General features: G+C 48.8%; 1 protein-coding gene across 1 annotated transcript; it reads right to left on the bottom strand.

Moving 5' to 3' along the window:
* Positions 1 to 34: 34 nt before the first annotated feature.
* Positions 35 to 18,919, bottom strand: ZNF862 (zinc finger protein 862). The gene is made up of 4 exons (XM_021692806.1): positions 18,236 to 18,919; positions 16,167 to 16,344; positions 1,801 to 3,915; positions 35 to 210 (listed from the first exon to the last, which is right to left on the bottom strand). Exons 1-4 carry the CDS (start codon positions 18,917 to 18,919, stop codon positions 35 to 37), a joined length of 3,153 nt encoding a protein of 1,050 aa, XP_021548481.1.
* Between the last annotated feature and the right edge of the window lie 773 nt (positions 18,920 to 19,692).

Here is a 19,692-nt window from a genome sequence, read left to right as displayed (position 1 = left end):
GCGATCCCTAGGAATCCTGCTCCTACGGGAGCTGTCAGGACAGCTCGGGGGCCTCTTGGCTGGTATGGGGGTACAGGAGTCTGTCGGGAGGGTCCATGATGCAGTCCTTCAGGATCTTCACTGGCTCCCTGTAGGATGGAATGGGTGGCTTCTGGGTCACAGCCTCCTCCATAAAGAGCGCCCCCATCTTCTCCTTCCTGAGCCCTGCTCCTTGTGCGAGAGGAAAGAGAACCCACAATTACACTGAGGGGAAAACAGATTGGATGATGATCCCCTTCCCAAGTCCAACTGCACCCCAAGGTATGCTCGGTGAGGAAGGCATGCAGAACAGGCTGGAGACGGGACAGGGGCTGCTCTGGGCAGGCCGGATCTAGTCTCGCTCTGGTCATCTCTCACCCTCAGGTGCAGGTCTCACCTGGGAACCTTCTATGAATGGGGGAGGGAGGCCCGGGCTCCCGTCTCCACGGTATGGCCAGAGCTCTGCCCTCCAGGGGACACATGGCAATGCCTGGAGACACTTTTGATAGCTACAGCTGGGTGAGTGCTATGGGGACCCAGTGAGTATGTAAGGGGTGCAGGTCAGGGATGCTCAAGATCCTACCACACATAGGCCAGGCCTCACAGTGAGGAATGATCCGACCTTCAGTGTCAACAGTGCTGAGGTTGAGAACCCTGCCTGGGAAAGAGGACCTTATCATATCAAATTGGGTAGTGTCCTCTATTTGCTTCAGATGTACCAGCCCCACTGCCCCGATGAGAACACACCTGAGAGTGTCTTTCTCCTTCACCCCCACAGGGCTGGATGTAGGGAGCAGTTCACGCAGCAAACGTGTGGGTGAAGGATGCACTGCCTGGCTCCCCACCTCGGCCCTCCCGGTCTCTTCTCTCCACTTCGACCCTGGGCCCCTCCCCTTGCTCAGCAACCGGATAGGGGCCACTCTGCTTCCTATGGAGCCTCTGTCAACCCTGAGACCCAGTCCACTGCTGACCACAGACTGGGCGGTAACCCACGAGAGCACAAGTGCTGGAAGGAGACCAGCAATAAGAAGGTGTCAAGGAAGAAGCTTCACTGCTGTCACTGGGAAGTAAAACATGAACAGCCTGGAGAAACTCTTTGGTTTTCATTTCAGTGACTACTTGAAAAGAGGAAAATGTCTTGCCTAAGACTCAGTAACTCACCTGCCATGTAACAGAACTTCCCCTCCAGCCGGGTCCCCACTCCAGCCCTCCAGCCTAGTGCTCCGAGGGGACTGTGAGGCGCCTCCGCACCCGGCATGCCCCAACCCTCTCCTCCACCTAGCACCTTCTTCACGGCACCTCTGACCTGCACTGACTTCTTCCCTCCGAAAGAGTCTACCCAGCCCCTCGGAGAATGTGCTGTCACTGCCCTAGCTTGTCCGGTGCTCTGGTTACTTCCTGTAGTGGGTGGACCTTTCCAGAATGCCACTGGCATCACGGGCCAGATGCTGTGCCCTCTTCCGAAGAAAAACCAAGGCACAATGAGGTGAACTGGCCCGAGGTCACACACTAGTTAGCAGAGCCAGAATTTGGGCCTGGGGCAGACTGGCTCTGAAAATTCGTGCTCTAGCGCTACGCCCCTGCCTGCAGCGTGTGTGCGTCCCGCTTGCCTCACTGGGTCCGAAGCTCTTGGAGGGTACGTGTCACATCCCGAGCACCCACTGGGGACACCTGAGACCAAGCCTCTGGTGACGGCGGCCATTGCCAGGCCCTCCCAGACGTCAAGGCCAGCATGGGATCGGGAAGGTAAGACTGCCCGGGGACTCGGTCACGTGCACTTACGTGCCTGGGCGCGGGGCGGCGTTTGGGCACATGCGCAGACGTGGCTGAACCGCCGGCCCGAGGAGGTCAGGTACCAGTGCTGGATGGCAGGCTGGGGGTCGTACTCCGTGACTGCCACCCCGTTCACCGCTGTCATCATGAGCATGTTGATCACCTCGTTGGAGAGCTTGGTCCTCTCCTCAGTCCTGATCCGGCTCATGGCACTGAAGCCCCGCTCACAGCAGGAGGCGGAGACGGGCACGCACACCACCACCGCCACGAGCCTGCTCAGCAGCGGGAAGCGGTAGTGCTGGGCCAGCGTGTTCTTACACAGCATGGAGAACGGGAGGTTCCTGCCCATGGCTTTCAGGCCCAGCCACTCCTCCAGGAGTGCCTCCTCGCTGTATCCTGCAGGGAGCGAGAGCTCAAAGTATCTGGCCAGGGCAAGAATATCGTCGTTCCCAAAACTGGCCAGTTCCATCCCACTTGGCCAGGCCGTGGTGTCGAACACCTCCATGTTCTTGAGCTGTGGGGGCCGGGCCGTGTCAAACCTCTGCTGGAGGTACTCGATCCCAGTCAGGATCATCCTTTCCCGGTCCGCCTGGAAGCGCTGTTCCGCCATCTCCATTCTGTCCAGGAAGATGCCGTGGAGCCGCCCATCCCGGAAGCCGGCGTTGAACTCTTCCTCTTTGGGCCCCGCCTGGTGACGGAGGGTCTCCAGGGCTACGTAGGCCCGTCCCAGCGTGGAGTTCACCTCCGTAATCAGCACGATCTCCTTCTGGCACACCTCAGACAGAGGCCTGTAGATGCTCAGGAAGTCCAAAAGGAAGTGGCAGAACTTGACGAAATGGAAGCTCTTCATCAGCTTCAGCATGCCTTTGGCCCTGTGCCCAGTCTGGCCCCCAGCCTCCGCCACGCCCTGGAGGTGCCGGGCCAGGGCAGGCCAGCTCACGATGAGCGCGTTCAGCGTGCGCCTCTTGCTGGCCACCCACCTGACGGCGCTCAGGTCCTTGAGGCGGGTGATCTCCTGCTCCAGGGGAGCTGCGCCTTCCTGCAGCTCATTCAGCCTTTTGTTTGAGGACTGGTAAAACTTGAAGACCGTTCGAATGTGCCGGTCACACTTCTTCACCAGATCGATGCCCCCACATGCGTCTACCACAGCCAGGTGCAGCCGGTGGGCAACACAGTGGACGGGCAGCAGCTGGGGGATGACCTCTTGGAACTTTTCCACGAGGCCTCCTCTGCAGCTTAGCGTGGTGGAGCCGTCGGTTCCCAGGCCCACCACCCAACCGGGCTTCCGGAAGGGGATGTCCAGTTCATCCAGGGCAGAGATGATAGTCTCAAAGTAGCCATCCACCGTCTCACTGTAGAGAGGGGCCAAGGTGATGTAGGACTCTTTCACATCTATCCCCTTAAAGTAGCGGACATAAATCCCCACACAGGACTGGTCCGAGGCGTCTGTGGAGCTGTCCAGCAACACGCTCACGCAAGGGGAGTTCCGGACATCCTCGAGGATCTCCTTCTTCAGGGTCTCAGAGATGTACTTGATGAACTGAGTGCATGCGGTGCGATTTCGGTACTTGCCCAAAATCATGGTCCCGGTACTTTGGAGGAGTTCCAGGATCTTCTCAAAGTCATTCAGAGGCCTCGAGTGGTACGCAATGGAGTAGGCGGCGTTGAAGAAGTGCTCCATGTTCGCCATCAGGTCGCTGGAGATCTCTGGGACCAGGGCAGCCAGAGGGGCGTCTTCCTTGATTTCAACAGTGTTGACACAGAGCTTGTGTGCTTTGCTGACCTCATGGTATTTTAAAGTCTCCACTTTAAAAGGCCCCGTGTAACCTCGGACTAACCGGGACGATTTGTCGTGGAGATTCGGTCTTTCTTTGCAAGCTGAGCAGAAGAGCTTGGTCTCCTTTGGGTCAATTACTAACCATGGGAACTGCCCAAACCATGATCTCTGAATGGAACGGGGTCTGTAAGTCCTCTTGATTTTCCTAGGGCCATCTACTTCAACTTCACAAAGGCTGGAATTGCAGTAGGAGCTACAGGTCTCCATAGAAGTTGCTGGAAGCACTGCAGATTCTACAGCCAAGGCTTGTGTGTCTGCCTCTCTTATGGCCACCATCTTCTTCTTCCCTTTGGAGCAAATAAAAATGAGCTTGGTTTTGCTGCCTAGAACTCTGCAGTCTCCCATCAGTTAAGACATCCCAATTTACTGAGTATCCCATAGGAAAAGCAGAGTTGACTGCGATCCACCTTTCTAGAGATCATTACTGACTTCTCTTTAAACCCTTTCCCATTATTATCTATGCAAGTTAGCTTGCTCCCGAAGAGATGTGTGCTAATCCTTTTGGGCTCTTTAGCCAGCCTCCCGGTCTCTAGCCACACAGCTACGCTGCGAACATGGGACATCAGCCGCTAATAAGCTTAATCAGCCACTTTGGCTATAGATGCTATTGGATAAACAGGTGACTTTAATCCTCTTTCGAGGCAGCACAAAGAAATGAGGTTAAACATCTGCAAGTCTTCCTATGAGCCTTAGAAAGAAGGGAGGTCGAGCAGTCTACACGGTAGCTATGAGCCAGTAAGCCCCTGGCTGAGATACACAAAACAACCAGCTTGCACAGACCAGTGGTGCTGCCGCTGGAAACTGGAGGAGGAGGGAAGAAGGGCGGCTCACAGGCCCTCGGGTCACACAGCTCCTCACAACCAGGGCCTCCCACATGCCCCCCGTCAGCTCCGCCACGGGTCCCGTTAGCACTTCTGCTCATCAAAGGGCCTCCTTTGTCCCATACTGTCCCTGTTTCCCTATTTGACACTCGGAGGGCAGAGTTAGTTTCTTACTCCTCTGTCCAGCAGAGCCTGACACAAGGCCCGGTGCGCAACAGGAGCAGGACGGGGCAGCCGAACGGACACCGGATGACTTGCCATGGCCACACGGGCCCCAGGATGTGCCCTTCAGAACTCGGTAGGGCAAGACTCACCTGGAGGACGACCTTTCCCCCACTTTGGCCCGTTTGGGTCCTTGATCCAGGGTGCAGCTCGACGTTCCAGTTTTGAGATCAAGTCTGGTTTGGCAGCAGCAGGCCCTAGTGCGGGGACGGAGAGTCAAACTGAGGTCACTGCTATGGAATCAAGTCAGGTAGCCTGCCCGAAGCTATTTGTGGAAACTGAAATGTTCAGTTCAGCCTCTGAGTCTATCTCTTAATAAAGTCTACTCAGCCAGGGCCACGATGAAAACATTCCCATCTTGTGTGCCAATCTATTCCTAAAACCCAAGAGGCAGTCAGAGTCAGGTGCACCCCTCAGCCAGGATAAATCACGCCCTTAGCTCCATGGGCCAGCCACGGGAGCCAGGGCTCAGCTGAGCGTGTCTGGAGGGAGGTGGCCGTGGGGGGGACACAGGGTGCAGTAGGAGGAGAGGGCAGGGATGATGAAGAGGGCCACACGAGACGGGGGAGACCGCCACTGGCCAGCACTCTGCTGTGCCCGTGGTCCCAGAGCCACCACGGCTAGCCGCGGGGCAGGTGCCTTACTGCATGGGTTGTTTCCAGGGGCACTTGAGAGGCCCCGTAAAGATGTCCACCACCTGCCGTGAAACCTGGAATCCGACTAGAAGAGATTCGTGCCTTTGGGTTAAGCACTGACCTTTATTTAAGATATGAATATTCTCAGGGGTATGAAAAGAAATTGCCTTCTTGATTTAAAATAAAATCCATTAATATCTACTTACATGCCTTGGTATGTGTGTGAATGTGTGCATAAACTTTCTGTGGAGGGACACAGGAACAGCTTCTCGGGCCATAGTCATTATTGTTGCCCTGCATCTCTTGGATCACTTGAATATATGCATATATTTATATTTGTTATATGTGTGTGTGCATCCATATATTTACTACTAATAAAAATATAATTAAATACATTGTTGAAGTGTGGTAGACTGAACACACACCCTTTTTAAAACATCTCTAAGATGAGGACAAAGGAGTAACAGTAATAATAATAATACAAAGAAACGTTAATACACTTTTGGAAGAAGGAAAGGAGATAAAAGAGCAGAACAAACAGAGCTGAACAGCAAATGCTGACAAAGGGGGCAGCAAGGAGAAAGAAGTGCGTTTGACTGCAGAATCCCCCAAAGACCCTGGGACTGGAGGCGCCAGGAGCGGCGGAAGGTGGCGGGTAAGGAACAGGTGGGAAGGGTGGGCGCTTAGTCTGCAGAGACCACTCCAGCCCGGGGCCTCCCACCCATTCCAGGAAACCGGAGAACGCCGCCACCCTCACCCACCCTCACCCGAGGAGGAGAATGGAGATTTAGTTCTCGGAAAAACTGAACTGAAAGGTTCCAGACCCCGGGAGGGTGGGGATACTGGAAGAAGAAGGAGAAGGGCTGCAGTGATGAAGAGTCTGTGTTCTGAAAGGTGCGCTACTCAGCTCCAAGGACACAGCCTGGGCTGCTGGGGCGAGTCTTCTTTGGAGAAACAGAATTGCCCCTCCCCATCCCCTCCTGCCCCAGAGGCCCACGGGACACTGACCTCTGCAGCTCTTCAGTGAGACCAGCAGAGAAAGCTTGACGAGCCCCAGCCACTGCGCAGGGCCGCCTGCCAGGTTTCTCAAGGCTTTACTCTTAAACCTGAATGAACCGCAGGATATTTATTTAAGACAAGCCTCTAACATGAAACCAGTAGGAAAAGGGATCGGAGAAACTACAGAAACTGCAGGGAACAAAGCAGAACTTAAAAAAACCATTATTCATGTTCCCAGAGAGAAAAGTCGTGAGAGTCACCTGCAAAAGGAGCAACAGGGACTTTGAGATTAAAAATAAGAGAGAAGAGGGGTGCCTGGGTAGCTCAATCGGTTAGGTTTCTGACTCTTTGTTTTGGCTCAGGTTGTGATCTCGGGGTCATGGGATCGAGTCGCCTGTGGGGCTCGGCGCTCAGCACAGAGTCTGCTGAAGGTTATTTCCCTCTCCCTCTTCCTCTGCTCCTCCCCCAGCATGCACAATAAATAAATAAAATCTTTTTAAAAAATATGATAGAAATTAAAACATTCAACAGACTTGTTAGAAAATAAACTTGAGAAAATCTCCAAGAAAGTAGAACAAAAAAGAAACAGAAAATAGAAGAAGAAAAAAATAAAATAGAACCAGAGGCTCAATTTAGGAAGTCCAATATCTAACTAATAGGACTTTCTTGAAGAAAGAAAATAGAAAATCGATAGGAAGAAATTGTACAAGAACATTTCCCAAAACTGGAAAACGTGAGTTTTCACCTGGAAGGGAACGGTGTCCAGACACCCAGGACGAGAAGTGAAAAATCACTGATATTATTAAACACTTTGGAACACTGGACTAGATCTTAAAACCTTTCAGAGTAGAAAAAATGGGCTGTGTTCAAAGATTTAGTTATAAAAAGGCATTTAGACGTCTCCTCAGCACCAGTAATACCTAAAGGCAATGCTTTCAAAATACTGAGGAATACTCTTTCCAACCTAGAATTCTATGCCCAACCAAGCTTCCGATTCTAAGGACAGAGTAAGGCATGTTCTCCCATGTGCCCTTTCTTGGGAAGTTACTGGAAGATGAGCTCCAATGAAATGAAGATATAAACCTGGAAGAAGAGATAGAGCCAGGGAATGGGAGTGGGAAAAAGGAAAGTGTGAGACCACTAAATAACAGCCTAAATAACAGCCAGTTTAGACAGAGCAAGAGGATGGAAGGCCTGATAATGGACGTCCCCAGAAAAAGAGTGAAATTGATCTGTCACAGGATGCCTGATCACGGGGCAAAGACTCTTCAGAGGTGGGTGCCTGGGTGGCTCAGTCGTTAAGCGTCTGCCTTCAGCTCAGGTCATGATCCCGGGGTCCTGGGATCGAGCCCCACATCAGGCTCCCTGCTCCGCTGGGAGTCTGCTTCTCCCTCTCCCACTCCCCCTGCTTGTGTTCCGTCTCTCGCTGTGTCTCTCTCTGTCAAATAAATAAAATCTTTGAAAAAAAAAAAAAACTCTTCAGAGGAGTTTTATAATTCCCCGGGAGAGTTAGAGAAGAATCATTGAGAGGACAGAAAACTAGCAAAATAAAAAATAAGAAAATATTTCAATTCCAGGGGGGGAATATCCTACAACAAAGGAAAATCATCATAATATGCCACTTTGATCAGAAATAAGTAATACATAATCATAATTAGGTAAACAATTTACATTGAATTAATCAAGAAAGTGTGATGTACTTGTTCTTAGAGGGTGGAGGGATGGAATAGGGGCCCGGGGTGATGGAAGAGGGCTGGATCTTCATCTTCCATGGTAGGAATCAAGAGAGAATATCCATGTAAAATCAACAAATCAGGAATAGCAATAAACATATGCAACAGGATATTAAAGTGTGAGTCTGCCTGCCTGTTTGGCTCAAGGTCCAAAAAGATAGGAGCCAACTGTCCCCCATCCCAAAGCTAGACCACTGAGGCCTGACTTGAAAAGGAGGGTGGCCGAAACATGGGGCTGTGACCCTAGCCCTTGACAAAAAGGAGTCACAGTGCTGGAAGTGAAGAGGTCAGGAAGCTGGATATTAGAGATGTTTCTGCAAAGAGATGTCAAGTGTACTGTGAGCCCCCCACACTACCATGGGGAGTGGTGCTGTGGGCTGCTTTCCCCTGACCTTAAGCCTAATGGGAATGACATGCTGACCTTTATCCCTTGGGATATGGGGCTCCTCATGAATCCAGGCCTGCAGAAGACTAAAGGCAGAATCTGACAGATGGGCTCCTTTGTGGTGGCCATGTCAGGAACAGCATACATTCCCAGGGTCTGTTGGAGCAAAGGATATGTCTTCCATGGTCCAGACATGGCCCCCGAGGGAAAGAGAAGCCCGGAGCCACTTTGAGGGACCCTGCCCCTGACTGCTGGCAGCCCAGGAATGAGCCCACATGGGGCTGACTGCCAAAGCAGACAGTCACCGGTGTAGAGGGGACTGTGGCAAGTGATGGCAGGGGTGCAGAGAACCCACAAACTCACCCAGAGAATCAGCTTGCCATGATCCCAGCCACAGATGGATGCCAGGTCAAACCCCTGTTGTACCTCTCCTCTCCACTCACCCACCACTGTTCCCACCCAGGACACAGCAGAAGTCGTGGAACTAGCTGGGGGGAGGAGGAGGAGGAGAACCCCCTCCTTCCTACCACAACATTCCAGATTCCACACTGGGCCAGGCTGAGGTAGGAGAGGTGAGAAACTTTAGCTTTAGCTGAAGTCCGGATTTTTGACTACTACACAAAAACTACACTTTTGTTTCCTAATTTAGGGGGAGGGTGTACATTTTTGTAGCATTTAAAACTTATTAAAAAGTTTCAATAATAATACAAAGAACTCCAATCATTTACATTTTGTCCCATTTGCTGTATCATGCTCATTCGTTCATGTGCCCTCTCTCTCCTCCCTTTGTCTCTTCTATGTATGTGTATGAATAATATATAAATAATACAGATGCAATATTTTTCTGAACCATTGAGAGGAAAATGTTTTCATACCCCCTTTATCCCTAAATACTTCTGCATGTATCACTCAAGGAAAAGGACATTCTCAGGGAGCCTGGATGGCTCAGTTATTTGGGTGTCTGACTTCGGCTCAGGTCATGATCCCCAGGTCCTAGGATCGAGCTCCATGTCAGGTTCCCAGCTCAGCAGGGAGCCTGCTTCTCCCTCTCCCTCTGCTGCTCCCCCTGCATGTGCCCTCTCTCTCTCTCTCAAATGAACAAAAAACAAATAAGAAAGAAAAGAAAAAGAAAAAAAGACATTCTCTCCTGGGGTAGGCAGAATTCTAACAGAGCTCCCATGACCCCAGCCCCTCCTCATCCCTGCTCCTTGCAGTCTGGGTAGAACCTGTGACCTGACGCCACACCCATGATTATGTGACATTACGTGGCAAAAGAGAGGCTATCTGGGTGACTTCATCTGACCACATCAGCCCTTTAAAAGCAGAGCCAGTCGGATCTTCAAAGCGCCAGCAGGATTCGACACACAGCTGCTGGCTGGAGGATGGAGACCGTGTGGAGGGGACATGAGAGCAGCCTGTAGGAGCTGAGAATGATGCCTGGTGGGAAGCCAGCAAGGAAACGGGGACCTCAGTCCTACAACCGAAAGGAACTGAATTCTGCCAATGACTTGAATGCAGTTGGCAGTGATTCTTCCCAGAGCCTCCTGGTAAGAGGCCAGTCTGATGGACACCCTGACTTTGGCCACGTGAGACCCTAAGCAGAGAACCCAGCTGAGCCCATCTGGACTTCTGACCTCTAGAACTGCAAGATAAGAAATAAGTTAAAAATTTAGCCACTGGATTTGTGATAATTTATTGTGTGGCAACTGATTTCACCTGCTAAAGAGAAACCAGAATGGAGGCCACAGTTTGAATAGAGCCCCAGACCAGACACTCATAAACGCGCCATCAAATCTTAAACTGCCCTCATTTCGCCTACATGGGATGCTGGCCTTAAACAAAACTTAAGCTTTCTTCATGACAGTGTGACCTTAGTAGAGTTCCAAGCCAATCGGCTATGCGCAAGAAAACTTACACAGGGCTACTACCCTAAGAAGAATCTAAATTTCTAGTAACCAATCACAATTAAAAAAAAAAAAAAAAACCCGAAGTACTCCCTCCTTCATATTTTATAAACTGAGCTTTAAATGCCGAGAGCCAAGCTCTTAACCACCTTGGGTTTGAAGTCTCCCTGTTCATGAACAGCTCCTTTCTTGCTCAATATGGTATTCGTATCAAGTAAAGCTCCCTGAATTTTCTTTTGACAACCCAAAGGGTGAGGAAAAAAAGCTGCACAGAGCTGATCCAAACAAGTAGTGATGGGAAAGAATAAAGCTGTCTTCTGAGTGCATCCCATGAGGTTCGCTCTTTTGAAAATAATGTCTGTGCGTATTTCTTAGAAATCATGGGGCACATTACTAGAGGATGCAGCTAAGAGCCCCTGGAGAGGAGGACCCAGCAACAGAGAAAGGTGGGACAGGGTACTGTCATTTTTGGTTTAAGTATTGTTAGAACTACATAGATAAAAAAAGTAATTATGAAGAAATATCTGTAAATAACTGGAAACACACAGGAGGTTGAATATCCCCAAATCTGTGCACCTCATTTATATCTTCCTTGGGGATCGGCCACCTCTGCCTGCCCCGCCACCACCACACTGGCCCCAGGAATTGTGCACCCCAACTGGACTTCCTGGAAGCTGTGGCTAAAATGTTGCCCAAAACCTTTTCTTTTTGTCCCCTTCAGAACGAGTGAGACAGAGGGAAATTTCAAACAGATTTTTCTAAGTCTTAGTAATGGAAAAATGGCGAAGGGGACCTAACTGTAGCGAGTGCATGCACGCGCGCGCGCACACACACACGCATTCCATAAAGTCCATAAAAATGGTTTGGCTTACAAACACAGACTTCTAACCCTTCCACCCCAAGGCTGGCAGGCCATACCCATGAATCACTGGGAGACAGCTGGCGCCCTGCCTTGGTTCTCTCCCAGCTCCTGCAGTGCCCCCACCTGGGGGCCATCACATCCGGCCCACCATGCAGCAGTGGCCTCCTACACAGCATTTGAACTCCTGCTCATCTCTCACTGAGGGCCCGCCCACTCAGTTTTGGTTTCTTCCTAGAGGCATGACTTCTGGCCCCAGCTCTGTGACGTCTAGCTGTAGTTGATGACCTCACCTGTAGAAAAGGCACTGCCCACCTGAAGCGCATGACCTGCCACTTAGCATGTAATTACACTTTTACTAATAAAAACAAGGGATTCCACCAAGTCCCTCTACTGGCATGTCTACTTTTGTTACTGACAAATATTAGTTTCTTAACAATGGAATCTAATCGAGTTTTCTTTCTGGGGGAAAGCAAGAGACGTCATCAAATATGACCAAAGTCTGAAACCAGAATTTAAAGTATGGAAAGAGGGGCATCTGGGTGGCTCAGTCGGTTAAGCGTCTGCCTTCAGCTCAGGTCATAATCCCAGAATCCTGAGATCAAGTCCCACATCGGGCTCCCTGCTCAGCAGAAGCCTGCTTCTCCCTCTGCCCCTCACCCTGCTTGTGCTCTCTCTCTCACTCTCTCTCTCTCTCTCTCTCAAATAAATAAAATTATAAAAAAAAAAGTACAGAAATAAAATAGTCAGAAACTCTGTAGAATGATAAATAGCTCGAAATAAACAAGTCTATGTAAGAAAAGGCTGAAATAGGAAAGTGTTAAAAACATCCTGCTCTAAATTCTGCTGCTTTCCAGTTCTCTGTTGCTCCTAAGAGACTAATGATTAGAGACTATGAGGCCAGAGCAGTTGACCCTGGGCAGCCAAGCTTGTCCATCTCCTTTGAGTGTGAGCCCAGGTTCTCCCATCACCTGTCCTTCTGTCCCTCCACAGGGGAGTGGGAAGGTGAAAGCATTATGAGGAGAGCTGCCAAAGATGGCTGGACATGGAGAAGAATACTTCATGAGGTCTCTCAGCCCTGCGCTGAAGTTCTAGACTTAGAAACAAACCCCTCTGGAAAGAGGGGTTTGTAGTGAGCAAAAATCAGAGCAAAGGTGTGCCATGAATGGGAGAGACTGACTCTGGAAGTCCCTTTAACAGTTCTTGGAAGCTGGGTGCTCTCATTGGCTTATACACTACTTCTCTTGGATCTACTGGATTCTCAGGGAGCCCTCCGTGGCCTTTTGCTTTGAGTGCTGTGTTCCCTTTTTACCAGAGGGCAGCACTGCATAAACTCCTGTTTCCCCCATGGCATGTTCTGTTGGATTGCATTTACTGGTGAACGAAGGACAGGTCACACACTGGGCAGAAGTCACCATTCAAGGCTAGGGTGGGCTTCCAGTTGCCTTAACAGAAGTACTCAAGTCTCTTGGGTAGTGAGCTGGAATGCCTATGGGGGAAGTGGGGTTCCTGTTTTCATTTGAAAACTTAATGATTAAGAGAACCTTTAAAAACTGATTTCACGTAAGTTTTTGATGCCCATAAAAAATGCGGCTGCAGTTGTTGACTACTTTCCCAGGTGGATGAGACTCTTACTATTGTAACTTAACGGTGTTCCTTTACCCCCTAGCTGAGGCCATCCTTCCCCAGAGGGATGGCTTTGGGATCAGAAGATAGGACTCTGGCTTCTGTGTAGTGTAAATATACACACCTGCTTCAAGCAACTTTAATGTTTCTGATTGGTTTGTATCTCATAGCTCAGTAGCTGATAACAAAGTTAAAAGTTCTGTGCAAAAAAAAAAAAAAGGAAAGTGTTAAAAACAAAACACACACCTCTTTTTTCCTCCATAAACAAAGTGACTGTCCTCTACATGTTCAGTCCTATTGATAAGACAGCCGATGAAGCCAAGGAGGGTGTGACAGGTGAGTGGACCTCCCCTGGAAACACTCCATCTGTTGAAAAGCTTCGGTCCATGCAATTTAACTGCCAAACATCTGACAGAAATTAATACTAAGTCTGACCACATCAAATTGAGACTGTCTTTTTAAGAACAGGTAAAACAATTATAAAATCTAAAAGAACAAATCTACTAGTTGTAAACCCTAACAAGAGCAATGGAAGAATTAGCTGGGTTTCCTCAAAGGATCTGAGCAACAGGAAATCAACAGCATGATGACCAGCAGACCCTGATGTCCCACCACCTAAGCTGAGCTGAGCTGCAGCAACGTGAACTGATCACTGGGGGCAGCCAGTCCCCTTTCTCCAGCCAGTTCTCGTGGAGGGAGGGAGCTAACAGCGACCTGCACAGAAGGTCTGAAAGAGCCAGGAAAACTAGCAACCTCCTGCAAGGGGGACTGGGGATGGGAGTGAAGACTTTTAGAAAATTCTTACACTGAAGTCTTAAATAATCTCGTCTTACACCTGGTGTATAATAATAATAATAATATTATATTAACAACATGATTAGCACAAATCTTGAAACAGAAAGAGATGGAGTCCGGTTGGCAGTAAACATCCACAAGCAGGAAGTGTAAGGAGTGTAAGGCACACACAATGCACAGAATAGAAAGAATTTCAGTTTCTCTGTTTTCCAGCTAGATGGCTGGGATTCCCTGGTCTGTTTTCTCATCTGAAAAGACTACTACTACCTGCCTGAGAGGTTTGGTTTAAGGATTAGAGAGGATATATATATGAGACTCAACACAGGACCTGCACACAGTAGATACTCAGTGACCAGCAGAAGCCGCTGTTATGATTTCCAGACATAAGAATAAAGACACAGAAGCTTCCTGAAACACCCAGTATAAGCAGATCACACACAGTATTTTAAGACAAAATATAAGAAACATTAAAAATGGATGGGAGATTTTGTTCAAAGGCCAAAAAACTTTTCTTGGCTGTGAAAATTATGGGATTTTCTTTTTCAAAATTTAAGTTCACTCCAAGGAGAAGTCCTATTTGTAAAAATAATAATAATAATTGAAAGATAGCACCAAATACTATTTGATTCTCAACTCTTAAAGTGGTTGTCACAGGAGGATGCAATGTGGGAGAAAAAACACTCACCAAAGCAAAATAGCACCTGCACTGTATTTCAACACTGTTTTATATCCCAGTGATCAGCTCAATGCCCTTTAAAAGTTCATATTTAAACATACAAATCATTTTTGTTTGGCCCCAGTTATATTCTGAAGTCTCCTTAAAGTTTTATACTTCACACATGAAAACTGTCTAAATCAGACTGCAATTAAAGGATAATCACTGAAGACCTAATTAAAGTCACAAAAAGGGATCACACGTGCAACTGTTTCCAGACTTCTGTACCCGTTTTAGTCCCACAGATGACTGACGAGGACAGCCCCGTTCTCTATAAAGCCTTCCCTGACTCCTAGCTGCAACCCTCAAGCAAACTTAATTACCCTTCCTCTGATTATACTTACTGTTCATCCAAACAAAACATAACCCAGACTGAACTGTCCCTTATTTCCCCCAGGGAGAGAAGAGTTCCCCCTTTCCTCACTTACATAAGTTAAAAAGAAACTGACCAAGTGCTTACATGGAGCTCGGCCAGCCCCAGCGTCGGGAGACACCCCGTGCTCAATACCAGTCCCCCGCTGCTTTCCACAAGGGTCCCCAGGGCAAAGCACATCACTAGTGCGCATTCCTTTCAAGCAAAAGCCAACTTCTTGTAAGTGGGTGTGTACTTCTTAAAAATGGATTTCCCTTCATTCTCATTGCTTTTAAACAGTGCCAGGGGAAGTGATGCTCTTTGAAGGCGTACTTCATACAAGTGCCCTGGGCCGAGGGCATGAGGACACCTCTATTGTCGCAAAAGAAACCAGTTTTTACATCATTTCTGAATGTTTGGGGAGCCATTTAAAAATGATGAACAATGATAAAAACAAGCATACGGGTTGGGAATGTGCAGAAAATAATCCGTGTTTTAGCTGCGCATGAAAGGGTGGTATAAACCAAGGGCTAGGACATCAGTGAAATCACAGATATTCTTAGTTCTTATCCTGTAGAAGTCAGGATGCAGATTGCTGCTGTATTCCTAAGTCATGCACAGCAGCCTCTTCTGGAAGGTTGCTGTTACCAGATATGCTAGTAAGTAAATAAGAGCTTTCTAAGATGAAAAGTTGTCTTCCTTTTTTGACGCCCCCTGCCTTCCCTTTTTGATGAAAACCCTGGGTATCCGACGGAAACAGAAGGCAAAGAGACCAAGAGGTAGATGCAAGAGAGAGCACTCTTCTGAGAAGGTAACAAGCACTATTATGTTCATCTTTCTCCAGTACCCCCACTAGTAACACCTGGGCCAAGCCCACCAACACTTCCTGGCCCCTGGGCACGAGGAAACAGCCCTGGCATAGAAGAAGGAGAGGCGCCTCCACGCCTCTGCCCATGCCGTCCCTCCCTCTGGCATGTCCAGATGCCCTTCCTTCTCCCTGTCCACCTGTCCTGTCCCCCGCCCCACTCAGTTAAAACATATCATACCCTATAAAGACTTTCCTGATCCCTCCCTCCAACAGCCAGCAAAATGAAATCATCCTTCCTCAGCAGCCTCAGGGCACTTTTCCTGAACTTCTTTTACGGCGCTTGTGTTATTTTCAGAGTTTCTCGTTCAAGTGTCTGTCTCTCCCGAAAACCTGCTAGCCCCCTGAAAGCAGAGACCTTGCTTCATTTGTGTCCATCTGGCACATAGGGGGTAGTCAATAAATGTTTGGTGGAGGATGGATGATGGATGGAGAGATGGATGAAGAGTGGATAAAGTACTGTATCCCAAAGCAGGGAGAGTTCTGGGGTGCAAAAAATATAATCTCTCTCTCTGTCTATGTACAGGGAAAGGGCAGAAATGGGAAGATGACCACAAGCCACAGCTGCCCTTGTGGGTTTCCCATGTCAGATGATGGTGGCGAACAAAGGTCTACGTGAATCTTTACCCAGGGAAGCCAACAGCTCATAATTCATCCGCATCACGTCTCTGTACAGCTCCTTCTGCCGCTTGACTAGCATGCCCCACTCCTCCCGGGTGAAATACACCGCCACATCCTCAAACACCACCGGGAGCTCCTCAAACACCACAGGAACCTCCTCAAACAGCCCCTCTTCAGAAGGATCCTGCAACAAAGAGCAGTAGTCACTCAATACGCCTCTTACGCCAGACACCCAGCGTGATACTTTTAGGGTCCTTCTCGAGGCCTATTTCCCTTGGGAGGCTTGCCAAGAGGCCCAGATGTAACTGAGGAATTAATGTATCCATCGAAAGTCAGAGAAGCAAATTTGTGAGGCCCAGAGTTAGTAGGCAAAAAAAAAAAAAAAAAAAGAGCCTCAGTCTGATCCTAGGGTCTCTTAGGAGGAAATAAAAATGCGCTGAAGAACAGGGGTCCTGGCAGAGCCTTATGACTGCATCTTGCCCTATACAGTCCTAAGGCGGTGCCTTCTACTCATCCATGACTACAATGGTGACCATCTGCCTCTAGCACCTGCTAAGATTTCCCACTGGGAGAGGAAGAAAAAAGAAGTAGTACAGAAGAACGAAAGATGCTTGTATTCAGTGACTCGGTTGACACATGCCTTATTACTAAAGGAATTCAAATAAACGGTTAGACCTATTTATTAGCTTCTAATACTAAAAAGTAGAAGGAACATGAACATGAAGAGAAATGAGCTTCGTCACTTTTCTAGATTCTGGAAAAATTCAAGCTTACTAACTTTGGCTGGGCCCTTATGATGTGAGGCCTGAGGAACAGCTGAGCTATTCTCATGGGAATACCCAAGGGGTACTCAAAATGGTTTCTAGTAAAATCTTGCTTATATGAAATAGTTGAGAAATGGTGAAGGATGTCGTTAATCAAAATTCCAGTTCACACGAGGTTCCTTACAGCCACCTTTGCAAAGAACTAGAACTCACAGGGCACCCGCGATGTGAACGCTAGAGCTTCCGGCCCCGTGTGCGCGTGCGCAGGGAGTGGAGGGGCGGTGCCGCCGGCTGGTGGCCACGCTCCAGCGCAGGTGCACCACGAGCCCTCGGGCTCTGGCCAGGTCAGTCCTCCCACGCTCTGTGTCCTCCCAACAAGACGAGTTAATAGGACTTGCTCCACCAGCCTCAGAGCAGCATCAAAAACATTACATAAAACAACGCATGTGAGGAAATTCTGCAGTGTTTAACGCTGCTGCATGATTCTGAAGTTAAAGTTAAAAACATTTTAGAAATTAATTATTTAAGAGCTCTGTGGTTGTTCCGTGGTCACGTATTTATTGAGTTCTGTGACTGTTTTGGATTCTGGATAAAGGTTATAGTCCTGAACTTAAGAAGTTTTCTTTATATCAGATGTTGGAACGTTCTGTCCCACTAATTATGTTTTGTTATCTGCGAAAGGAGATGAAAATAATAGGGCTGGGGCGCCTGGGTGGCTCAGTTGGTTAAGCGACTGCCTTCGGCTGGGGTCATGATCTTGAAGTCCCTGGATCGAGTCCCGCATCGGGCTCCCTGCTCGGCGGGGAGCCTGCTTCTCCCTCTGACCCTCCCCCCTCTCATGTGCTCTCTCTCAAATAAATAAAATCTTTAAAAAAAGAAAAGAAAAGAATAGGGCTGTTGTCTTAAATAAATAACAGAGGGTGCCTGGGTGGTTCGGTTGGTTAATCACTGACTCTTGATTTTGGCTCAGGTCATGATCTCAGAGTGGTAAGATCAAGCCCCGCATGGGCTCCACGCTCAGCAGGGAGTCTGCTTGAGATTCTCTCTCCCTCTCCCTCTGCTCCTCCCCCCATGCGTGCTCTCTCTTTCCAAAATAAAGAAAGAAAATCTTTAAATAAATTAATTAATGAGGTAACACTAGTAAAGCACATAAAACGCCTAGTGCACCGTAAGCATGTTAGGGTCTAGAACATTATAATGTTTGCAGCGGGTATGGCTATTGTAATTTTCCCACCATCGTCACGCAACACGTGTTGTTGCTAGTATGGAATCCTTCCCCTTGAGACACAGCAATCATTACAAACACATTACCTGGCCACCGGGTTCAGCAGCATCACGCAAAATGTTGACATTTGAGGACCTGTGGGTATCATCAGCAGTTTCTTTTTGCCTCAACTCAGAAATGCAGTCTAGATACAATGTAGGAAATGCTCCATTCCCCCCAGGGTCCTCCAGGTCAGCTCTTGGGCTGGGCAGGAGCTGGGCCATGTTATCATAGGCTCCCAGAGGCCCCGGGGGGTACAATATGGGATAGTCTGCCGTAAAGAGGTGCTCAGGGCTGGCCAGGACATCTCCAGATTCCTCTCGGACGCTCTGGAAACGGTCCGCCCAGATGGGGTCCCGTGCTGCCAAGGCATTGACGCAGAACAGGTGAGCTTTGCTCTTGGCGTGGTATTTGAGAGTCTCCACCTTGAATGGTCCTGTATAACCTTCTATTAATCTTGACCGTTTGTCCCTGACAGATGGGTATTCGCGGCAAGCAGAGCAAAAGAGAGCCGTCTGCTCCTCATTCATGACCAGCCATGGGAACTGCACAAACCAAGACTTCTGGATAGAGCGGGGCTTCAAGGGCTTTTTGCTTTTCCCTGTACAGTCTACCTCAATGTTGCCACGCTCTGTGCTGAAGTGGGAAAGACAGGCTTTCTTCTGTGGGGGCAGATCTAGTCCGGCTTCTCTGGCAGGACTTCGTGAGTCCTTTTCTTCCATGCAGCCCATCTCGTTTTTCCCTTTAGAGAAAAGAGACCAATGCAATTTGCTCAGAAATCCTATAGTTAGAGCCACTGCACCTCATGGGCCTCTCGGTGTAGCAAATATGAGAGCTGGAAATCACACACAAGAGTGGCCCAGGCTCTACTTGGAATTCTCTTCTTTCAGACCCCTAGCTCCCCAGGCCCACCTCACCTGACCCAGAAGACAATCAAATGAGCTTTAAGCATCTCCCCCTTTTTGAAGTTTAAAGGGCAGATACGCCTGGCCAAAAAGATCTCTACAGTTTCATCTCTGCAACCTAAGATAGTGCAACCATCTTCAGGAGTTCCAACTTACTTATGGATAAGAACGCTGAACTTAATAAAATGTCGGTTAAGGAAGATAATTAAAGCCAAATCCTGCAACTCCATCCTCAGCAGGAATCCCCTTCTCCAGTACCCCTGCCAGACAGGCATTTGCACTTTGCTCACGTATCTTTCGGGCAAGGGTACCACCTACCACCTTCTGGGTAGATGGTTTTGGTCCCCAGAGTTTGCCTTTAGCTGTGCTCCACTTTTAAGTAACTTCCACCCAGGGTCTCTACTTCAGCCCTCCAGAGAAACACAAGTCCTCTCTCACACCACAGCCCTTCCAAAGAGGCAACAACTCTCATGAACTCACTAATATTTTTCTTCCTCAAGCTAAACTAGAAGTTTCTTTATTCACTCCTAAGTTGAAACGCAGCTTAGACAGCTCTAAAATCCTCCAGAGCCATTTCTTGTGCATCAACGTAAGTGCAG

Source organism: Neomonachus schauinslandi, chromosome 12 (genome assembly GCF_002201575.2).
Source record: "Neomonachus schauinslandi chromosome 12, ASM220157v2, whole genome shotgun sequence".
In the NCBI taxonomy this organism is placed as follows: domain Eukaryota; kingdom Metazoa; phylum Chordata; class Mammalia; order Carnivora; family Phocidae; genus Neomonachus; species Neomonachus schauinslandi.
The sequence above is the reverse complement of the archived record's forward strand: the minus strand, read 5'-3'. Positions and strand labels throughout refer to the sequence as shown.